The sequence below is a fragment of the Carya illinoinensis genome, chromosome 2 (assembly GCF_018687715.1).
Source record: "Carya illinoinensis cultivar Pawnee chromosome 2, C.illinoinensisPawnee_v1, whole genome shotgun sequence".
Classification (NCBI taxonomy): Eukaryota; Viridiplantae; Streptophyta; class Magnoliopsida; order Fagales; family Juglandaceae; genus Carya; species Carya illinoinensis.
The window spans coordinates 31,112,196-31,122,853 of NC_056753.1; the positions used below are offsets into that span (position 1 = coordinate 31,112,196).

Here is a 10,658-nt window from a genome sequence, read left to right on the forward strand (position 1 = left end):
ACTACGATTTAAAAGGTGATAAATAACATTTTTCATTCATAGAGTATTAGTAATGATTTAGCTATATCCTTAGGCAAATTTTGACTAATATGCTACCTTTTGACTTTAAATCGTAATTTTTGACTAATTACCCCTTCAAAAGTTGAACACCATGTCGGATTAGCCATCTTAGATTCGGTTTGATCAATAAAAATTTTCATACCAAATTTAAAATTTTATGAGAAAAGATATAGTAAAAATGATATTAATGTTTGGCCAGAAGAGGGGAGAGAGAGAGAGAGAGAATAAAATTAAACTACTTTAGCTCATAAGTAAGATAACTTATATTCGGCTATTTAAAATGCAGGCCAAATTTTTACATCTTGGTCAAATAGGTAAAGAACGGCTGTCGTCTAATATTACTGCAAAGGATTATTAATATTCAGTCAAAACTCAATGATAAGATGTATCTATTTAAAGTGTTAGCTTAGCCGCACTCATGCAATGCAATCATTTTAAAAGGAAGGTAGCAAAATATCTTCTTCTTTGTTAAGTAACTCACAGCTTAAGAGAATCTTAATTTTAGGACAATGTTGTACAAACACTTGTACTTCTATAGTATAGTTATTTTTTAAAATAATAAAATTTATTATTAAAAAATTAATTTTATTTTATATAAATTTTATATTTATTTATTTTTTTAAAATAATTACACGTACATAAAACTATAGGATCCAGTTAGAGCAATGGTACACGTAGGATCCACTTTTTTTTATTTTGGAAAGACAGCTTTTACACTAAAAATGATTTTTATTATAATTATTTAATACCGATGATGTGAAAGGCCGCTTTATTATAAAAATATCGTAGTGTTCAGATCCTAAGTTGATATGAGAATATTTAATAATTAATAATTCATTTTTTTTACCGCAATTGATTAAACACGTGTGACAGACCCAAAACAGAATCTAGATAGTCATGGTGGCAGCCTCTAATTGTCAACACCAAGTCCTTAATTTCTCCTAATTTCTTACGTGTGCAATTTGTGCTCCCAAAATTCATGTCAAGACAAACCCCGAAATAAAATCATTTTAATAAAAACGAAAAAACCAGAATGCAAAAGCGAGCGCAGCCATTCATACATACATACATACATGCATGTCCCGAGCTCCACCATCATCGCCGCCATCAGCAACACAACCACTGCCGTTATCTCCAAAACTCTTTCTGTAGCTCCATATATTTCTTACCAATTACTGTCTGAGTCCAAATAGGTCCACCACCAGCTAAAGCACCGGCTTTTTATACGTTTGAAGATAAGATTTTTTTTTCTTTTTTTTCCTTGGAATGGAGCCGCCGCCGGAGGATTGCAGAATACCGTTAGATGCGGCGGAGAAGATAATTCTAGCGTGGGACTCGACGGCTTGCGAAGAAGCGAGAGATAGAATGATCTTCGAGTCCGATCCCCAGGAGGTCGATCGGTACTTACAGGCCGTCGATGAAATCCAACGCTCCTTGTCTTCTACCTCCCTCGACAGTCAGAGCGGCAACAAGGTCAACGCCACCATCAAGATTGCCATGGCTCGCCTCGAGGACGAGTTCCGCAACATCCTCTTCACCCACACCTCTCCCTTCGAGACCGACTCGTTCACCAGCATCACCGTCGATCCCAGCTCCTCTGTTCACTCTTCTTCTTCTTCTTCTTTTAATTCTGCTACTCCTCGTTCTCCTTCTGCTGAACTTGGAGACCTTGTCGACGACCATTTCGGAGGAGGGGATCTTGAGGACGCCAGCAGAAGATCGAGCTACAGATCCACCAGTAGCATCCGCGAGATCGATCTAGTACCTTCAGATGCGATCTTCGACCTCCGAAGCATCGCCGATAGGATGATCTCCGCCGGTTACCTCCGCGAGTGCATTCAAGTCTACGGCGGCGTCCGAAAACCAGCAATCGACGCGAGTTTTCGGAGGCTAGGGATCGAAAAACTGAGTATCGGCGATATTCAGAGGTTGGAGTGGGAGCAGCTGGAGACGAAGATACGGCGGTGGATTCGGGCCGCAAAACTCTGCGTCAGGGTTTTGTTTGCAAGCGAGAAGAAACTCTGCGAACAGATATTCGAAGAAATGGGAACATCCGTGGACGACACGTGTTTCTTGGAGACGGTTAAAGGCCCGGCGTTCCGGTTGTTCAGTTTTGCCGAGGCGATTAGCAAAAGCCGGAGATCCCCAGAGAAGTTGTTCAAAACCCTTGACCTCCACGATGGGCTGATGAATTTGATACCGGACATCGACATCGTGTTCGAATCGAAGTCATCGGAGTCGATTCGGATTCAGGCGGCGGAGATTTTATCTCGGCTTGCGGAGGCAGCAAGGGGAATCTTATCGGAGTTCGAGAACGCAGTACTTCGGGAGCCGTCGAGGGTTCCGGTACCGGGAGGGACGATTCACCCGCTGACGAGGTACGTTATGAATTATATAAGCTTGATTTCGGATTACAAGCAGACTATGAATGACCTCGTCGTGTCAAAACCGTCTACGGGGTCAAGGTATTCGGGAGATCCGACGACTCCGGATATGGAGTTTGCGGAGCTAGAGGGAAAGACTCCTTTCGCTCTTCATTTGATTTGGGTGATTGTGATTTTGCAATTCAATCTGGAGGGCAAGTCGAAGCATTACAAGGAAGCACCCTTAGCTCATTTGTTTATGATGAACAACGTGCATTACATTGTCCAGAAAGTGCAAGGGTCGCCGGAGCTGAGAGAAATGATCGGAGACGACTATCTGAAGAAGCTAAAGGGAAAGTTGAGGCAGGCCGCGACTAGTTACGAGAGGGCGAGTTGGATGGGGGTGTTGCACTGTTTGAGAGATGAGGGATTGTCTGTGAGTGGGAGCTTTTCGTCTGGCGTTTCCAAGACTGCTTTGCGAGAGAGGTTCAAGCAGTTCAACACCATGTTTGAGGAGGTTCACAGGACTCAAGCAGCGTGGTTGGTGCCCGATGTTCAGGTCAGGGAGGAGCTGCGAATATCCATATCTGAGAAGTTGATCCCAGCTTATAGATCGTTTCTTGGGCGGTTCAGGAGCCATCTGGAGAGCGGAAGGCACTCGGAGAATTGCATCAAGTACTCTGCAGAGGATTTGGAGACTGCTGTCTTGGATTTCTTCGAAGGAAACCCTGTTTCCCAGAACATGATGAGAAGGAGATCTCATTGATGGAGTGAAGTTGAGAGTTAGAAACCTAGTACAGATTCTTTTATTTTATTGCCTTTTGTGGAGTGGCTGGGTGATGTTATGGCTGGTCAATCTGGGATTTCCTGAGCTTTCTGTTTCGTTTGAATTTCATCATTCAATGTTCTGTCTGTTGGGCGAGATCACCTTGTCTGTGCAGAGGTCTCCGGAACCAGCCAAGTTCCTCGGCCCGAATGCTTTCTACCCTGTAAGCATTTGATTTGTTCTCCTATCTTAGCACATTCTATATTTCGTTTCTTTTGTTCATATTGGAAGTTATTGCATGTGTGTTTTATTTCAGTTTTTAATGTCCACAAGCAGTTCCCTTTTGTAGCTTCAGATGCATCTTGTATCATGTTGCATTTCTGGCTGTGATCATATGGGAAATGGAATCAATTTCCTTTCCAGACTTCATGTGACTTTTATACCATGTAATTATTGTTTCCTGGTCTGATTGAGTTAGTATGGTTAGACAAAGCGTCCACAATTTGATGGAAAACTAACGGAGAATTGCTCAAGATGTTTGGTAGCTAAAAACCTTGCATATATAAGTTTCAGATTGATAAAGTCCATGTAATATTGCTGGCAATCCAGGCTGCATCCTCTGTAGGTAGTTACGAAATTCCCAGAAGCTTAGAGCCGGAAACTTCTGTTTGGGTCTAGATAGCTTAAAAAAAATAAAAGAAGAGAAAAATAAACCATTCATCAGTTAGATCTAGGGAAAATAATTGCCATGTTTTGCTGCCTTGCATTAAAGAAAATATAAAAGGAAAAAAATATCTACTTGCATCTGATGACATGATCCCTATCCGAACATATGAATCATGGAGTGTCGTAATTTCACATGAGAAGCCTTTTCAGCCAAATCAAGATTAGGGCACTTCGCACTTTGCAAATACAAAGACGACGTGGAGTTTAGTAATAAAGGAGGATAGAAAGTGGAGTTGTAGTTCAAGTGAACCAACAAGGAAAAACGACATGCAAATCAGGTCGTTGAAACTACTCGAGCCCTTAGCTTCACATGATAAAAGCTATCAATTTCATACAATCATACTAAAGGATCAGGAGCACGGGAACCCACTTAAATTTATATTCTCATCTCTTCCCAATTACTGAGCAATTCAATAAATAATTTGACACGGGCGGAGAGAAAACACTAAGGAAGAAATTTTCAAAAATAACAAATGAAAAGCCAAGTCAAGTGAGAGTCGTAACCTGGAATTGGGAATGTTTTGTGTCATCATCCCTACTTGAGAATACATGCTAGTGGGAATTTGGTATTACAACAAGGACTCCAGATTTGCAACTGGATTTAAATTTATTTGATCTTGTCTTCTTCCGAATCACCGTTTAATACTCCATTGCTACCTTGCACTGGTCTAGCTTCAGGTGCACTTCGAACATTCTTAGAAGGCATTGGGACTGGTCTTATGAGGTTTAGTGTCGTGTCATCCTTGTCAAACTCTTTGCTCGCATCTCCAGAGTAAGCATATCTGTGATGCCAAATTTGGTAATGAGTTCCTTAACTAAAAGATGCAGTTTGAACTTTGGCTAAAAAAAAAAAAAAATCGTTTTCTTTGGCTTTACCGTGTTGAGTTCTGAGAGGGCGCCCAAAGAGCACAAATAACACAGGAGAAAGAATGACAGGACTTGCCAAAACGTTGGGATGATCCATGCAGTTTGCCACTTCTCATTGTATACATCTGTAGATTTGAAATAAAGCTGCAATGTACCAAGTTGGGGGAAATATTATATCAATGGCCTTATATGAAGCTGAAAATTCAAAGATGAGGATCAGGTAAGATGTGACTCCATTAAGGAGAACATAGTGCAAGGGTAAAAGAAACAAAATACTAAATTGAAACAAATCCAATCCATCTTGTTCAGGCATTTTAAATCCAACCTGTCCTAAAATTACGAGTACTTTTAAAAAACTTTGCTTACTTTTACCATGCATCCTATAAACTTTAATTAGCTTGAATCCATCTGCGCACCTATCTACCATATAATAAAGGAATTGATAAGCTTTGATGTTACTGTTTGTCCCTCCAAGGGTTTTTAATGAAATCTCTATGATATCTTCACATTCCCTAATTTCTATAGAGGCGGTTATAGATTCAACTAGCAGTTTTTTTATAAGTTGAGCAGGTCATTCAGCAGACGTTCTTGAACATGTCAGTAGTTCATATTCTTTTCCTTATCTTCTTAAACATATGGAAGTTCCAGTGTGTGCGCATTACCTCATAGCATATCCAACCCACTGAGACAATAACGGCTACTGCCAAAGCATTTGTAAACTTCCGGTATACGTCCAGTTTAACCATCATCCTTCTAGCCTGTCATTACATATTATAACACATAAGAAGATGAGGTAGCAATACTTAATGCAGCATTAACGGAGCTAAGGTCTGAGCAACCACCCAATTACAAAGTGCAAGACGCAAACAAGTAAAATGGGTCCGACTTTAATAGTCAAAAACTAATGTGAACAGCCAGGTGTAAGACAATTACAATCTGAGAGAGAAATCATGAAAATTCATGATGACAACCTTCTGCTTGTTCTCTAGATGCATGGTTTGGAGCAAAATTATCATCAAAGCAGAACATTAATAAAAAAACTTCCCTTTGATATTATTTGAAGGATTATGGAGATCTATTAGGTTTTGACACGGTTGCCAGTGCTTAATATTCCTCAAGTGCCCATGGTTGTCACAGTTTCTTCGGAAGCATTCTTTCTTTCCTTCTTTTAACAAGTGATCAAAGACACCTTAATCCCAGAAATCTGGCTTTCATTTGTATAGATACATAAACTTTCAACTTGATTTTATTCTCAATTTGAAACCAATATGGAAGGCCATGCGATTCCATCTTCCATAAGTCTAAACTACATGCTATGAAGTTAAACTATGAATTGCGGGGAAAAGAGACATGATCTTCAAAGAAAGAAATACTAAAATGAAATAATGGCAGTTCTAAACTAAGTACCTGAAGCTTATTTGAAGTTGCAGAGAGGGAAGTAAATATCCAAAGAATGAAAAAAGCATCCAAGACTGCCACAGGAAGAACCAAAAAGAGTCGCCTTTCCTGAATGATCAATTACTGTACCAACATTTTCTACCAATTCAAGTACTTCAGATGCCACAAAGAAGGTCACCCAAAGCATGACCACCTTTGATGTAAGCCCACCAAGAGTAGGTCTCACAACACCATAGCCCATTGCAACCATTAAAATGATCACACCATAGCCCCAAAGGTGACCGCCCACATGGTTATCCCAGTTGGCCTGATTCCAGTCTCGTTGAATTCAGCATACTCAAAATACCATATAGTCATCTCAAACATGCCCAGCGTTATTACTAGTGTTAGACAGTTCAGCAGTTGAAGAACTTCTCTCCAATATCTTGCATACTGAGAGAACCAAAAGATCCCAAGTATTGCAAAAGCAAAGCACGTGAACCTATAAAAACTCACAAGTGGCGCCATTCTACCAGGTAGGTAACCAGCAGGATTTTTCCAAATTGTTTTTTCCTCAACCAAAATTTTCAGCTTTGGATCACAATGAATGAAATACACGTTGTACATCCCAGTTTTCGTTATCTGTATTGACTTTGATGGTAATCTTGCAGCTAGTTCATCAACATTGAATGAGACATTAAACACTTGGGGCCAGCCCGGATTCTCTGTAGATGGGCGGTGAATGATTTCTCCTTCCAAACATACACCTAATTTAGCAAGATCCGCTGTGCAACAGACTGCTCTTTGACCCCCATAGGCTGAACCCCCAATGATGTGTCTATCTTCCACCTCAAAAACAATAGCGTGGACCAAACCCGAGCTGAAGTTAGCAAGTGCCTTGTCTCTCCGAAACGTAACCTTTTCAAGACTGATTTTATATTACCACGTAATGTCAGGCAACGGAACAAAATAATTTAAAATTGGAAACCACAGAGCACGAGAGAGAAAAAATGTAAAACCAAGTAGCGGTACACCAACTTTCAGTAAAATCAATAAGAAATGCTGGCGAAAGTTTAAAAACTATTCTGCTTCTTTCAATAGATTTTGACAAGCAGAAAAGCACCACTGGTCCACCATTGAGCTCATTTAGAAAGAAAGTAGATTTTGGAAAATGCTTCTTAGACATTTTTAATTGTGCTAGTGTGCTACTGAGATTTGAATCTCCATTATCAGAATTGGTTGACACTGAGGCCCTCACAAGGGCTAAAAAGTACAGAGATTTCTCGTTACCATATCTCTCATCTGGTCACAGTACACATTCTTTTTTCCAAGGATACAGCCCATGCCTGGAACGAAATGAAGGGTGGGAAGAAGGAGATAAGGGCCCTGATACTCAGGAACTTCAGTATCCCTCCCCTAAAACAGCATCCCAACTAGAGCATTCCTCAAAATACTAATCATCAACTTTTTTCGCCACATTCAATATACCAAAAAAATAAAAAATAAAAAATAAAAATAAAAAAGAAGGAAAAATGACAAATACTCTGACTTAAATGAAGATTTGACTTTCGCAAGACTATAATTTTCCACCTCTTCTTCATCTTTAAACGCGTACATCGGTAACTACTGTTTTCGGCCGATGATCTTCTACCAAAATTTCATTTCACACCAGACTCGCTCAATGTTTCGTATCTAAGGGTGCAATTACGAGTTTCACACCAGATCTTGACCGATTATACTTAAGTAATCAAATAATCACCAAAAAATAAGTAATGTAAGCAAATTAAGCGAGTTTGATCTTTGAAAATAACCAAAGCTCGGCAAATTAACGAGCTTAATTATTTACCGTACGTAAGAGTCGCCATTGGCGGAGGTGGAGGTGTTACTAGGAGTAGGGAGAGAAGAGTAGATTCCCTCGCTGCCAGCATGAACGACAAAGGCGTTGCCTATGGCGGCGAATCTCTCTCCGGCGTATTCATGAACCGAAGCTTCGATTCCAATGTAAACAAAGCACAGGCACAGCAGAGCGAGAACGCCGCGTCATTGGAGCGAAGCTTCTGGAGCCACAGGGAGAGTGACTGAGTGAGGGAACGAAAGTCAGAACGTCAGTCTCAAATCTCAATGTCTCAGGTAGAACGCCTGTTCTGCGTGAGCTATAAAGCTTCTGTTTTTCTTTCTTTCTTGTCCTTTTTTTAGGGTTTTGTTTCGCTGACTACAGGTTATAGTTCTTGAGAAATCTTATTCATTCTCTCACATAGAGATGTGATTTATTATTTTTATTTAAATATATATTTACACATTAATATATGTTTTTAAATATAAAATAAAATAAATTATATAGTGTAAGAGATAATAAATAGAATTATTTTCAATTTTTTCTTTTGAATAGTGATACAGGTATTGTAAAGGAAAAATGTTACGTTAGCTGGTTTTGGCAGTTAGTATATTTTTATTTTTTATTTTATTTTCAATTTAAAAAAAATAAAAATAAAACTGTACCAACGATCTCTGTAGTAAGACCCTTGCTTGAGTTTTAGGAACGATAGTAGAAATTATGGTCAACAAAAGGATGCAAACTCAAATTGAGCTAGTTTAACAATGTAAACTTATGCAAATATGACAAAAGGATCAAATTTGGGTTTGTTTAGTTGGTCAGATTTTAGATTTGTTTTCTAATAGTCACTAATTTGAGTCTCCTCAAGATTATTAGAGGTTTATCACGTCGTAAACTTCAAAGTTATGTAGGATTAGTCGAGGTGTGCGCAAATTAGTCTGGACACTTATAGATATTAAAAAAAAAAAAAATCTGCACAAATATTATCTTGAATGGTACAAACTTAAACCGATATAGAGATTTAGGTTTAGATTCTATATTGAGCATGTTGAACTACTTCAAGAAGGTAAATATGTTGAGATATCTCAATTTATGTATCTCATTTTTAAGAAATAATTAGAATTTTTTATTTTTGAAAGTTTTTTCATAATTTCAAATTTTGAAACTATTTAAACATGACTTATGGCTTGATTAAATGATTTTGAATTTTATCAATAGACTATATGCTTAGAATTTATATTTGTTTTGTATATTTTTTCGGTCTCAATCCTTGGTTTCTGTTGATTAACTCATGTCGAGTAGAATTATAATTAAATAAGTAACTAAAAAAGAATTCTATAAAAAATATATATATATAGCCAAAATCAAGATTAAAACCACTCCCAAAACTTGAAAACGAAAGATTTCTTAAAATGGCACAATTGAACGTAAATAGACATAAAAGCTAGACCCATATGCCCCAAGTCACCGAGGTTTGCATAACTATCCCAATCATTTTATTACAAGAAATGTTTCATTCATTAAAAAAAAATATTATAAAAAAAAACTTATAAACTAACATGATTTGATATGTTATATTAGATTATAAAATTCTTTATACTATAAAGCACATATGATATTTCACATCAAGTCAGTTCAATTTATGAGTTTATTTTTATAATATTTCTTTATTACAGATCTAACACTTTTCTTTCATTGTTATTTACAGAATTCTCCTCTAAGTTAGGTTAGTTTACTAAACCCTCTATAAATATAAGAAATGCCTGTTGAGCATGCGACAAACATCTACCTTTTCTTTTTTAAGTTTTAACTTTAAATTTTGTCATATTCTTTTATTAAAAAGATATATGCTTTTTTTTTTAATCTCTAATATATATTTTTAAATGAATTGGAAAAAGTTTCTTCAACTAAATTTGAAGGAAAATTCTATTCATATTTTTTTGGAGAATTAGATATGTTTAATAATTCTGTGATTTCACTTAAGACGCGATGACTTCTCTAAATAAAAGTATTACCCATCTAAAGTCAGACTAAGAGTTAAAGAGTTAATACCGGATGAAAAGGGCTTGAATTGCCGAAAAATATTAATCCATCTTTAAAAGGCTTTGTTGAACTCAAGATTTTAAATTTTATGTAATTATATATTTACACATAAATTTTGATGATAACAAATGAATTCAAAGAATAAAGAAGTCTCAATCTCAAATTGTCTACACAATGGAGTCAAGCACATCAAGGAAACAAGCATGAGCAAGAATGGAACAAGTTCACATTAAAATTATAGAGTAATGTTGTAAATCTCTTCAAAATTCGAAATTAGGATTAATGCTCAAAATTAATATTTTATCATAAAGCATTAAAATACATTTTCCACATGTGCATGAATATTTTTGAAAATTAAATTTGAAAATTTTGAAAGATGATTGATTGTCATCTTTTGCATGTGCATGCCTTGATTAAAGGGTTGAACTTTGAAAATATTAAAGATGATTGATTGTCATCTTTCACATGTGCATGTTTTATTTGAATATTTTCAAAAGTGATTGATGCTTTTTTAGACTTATACAAAAAATAAAAGATTAGGTTTGAATTTTTTGAAAAGGAAAGTGTGCTTCTTTTGTCATATGCAAAAAGTAAAAGATTAGGTTTGAATTTTTTGAAAATG

At 37.0% G+C, this 10,658-nt stretch overlaps 1 protein-coding gene and 1 pseudogene across 1 annotated transcript; one reads left to right on the forward strand and one right to left on the reverse strand.

Moving 5' to 3' along the window:
• The first annotated feature begins 1,063 nt into the window (after positions 1 to 1,063).
• LOC122300899 (exocyst complex component EXO70A1-like) lies at positions 1,064 to 3,675 on the forward strand. The gene has a single exon (XM_043111862.1). It carries the CDS (start codon positions 1,327 to 1,329, stop codon positions 3,187 to 3,189), a length of 1,863 nt encoding a protein of 620 aa, XP_042967796.1. The 5' UTR covers positions 1,064 to 1,326; the 3' UTR covers positions 3,190 to 3,675.
• Positions 3,676 to 4,270: 595 nt separating this feature from the next.
• Positions 4,271 to 8,199, reverse strand: LOC122301889 (annotated as a pseudogene).
• Between the last annotated feature and the right edge of the window lie 2,459 nt (positions 8,200 to 10,658).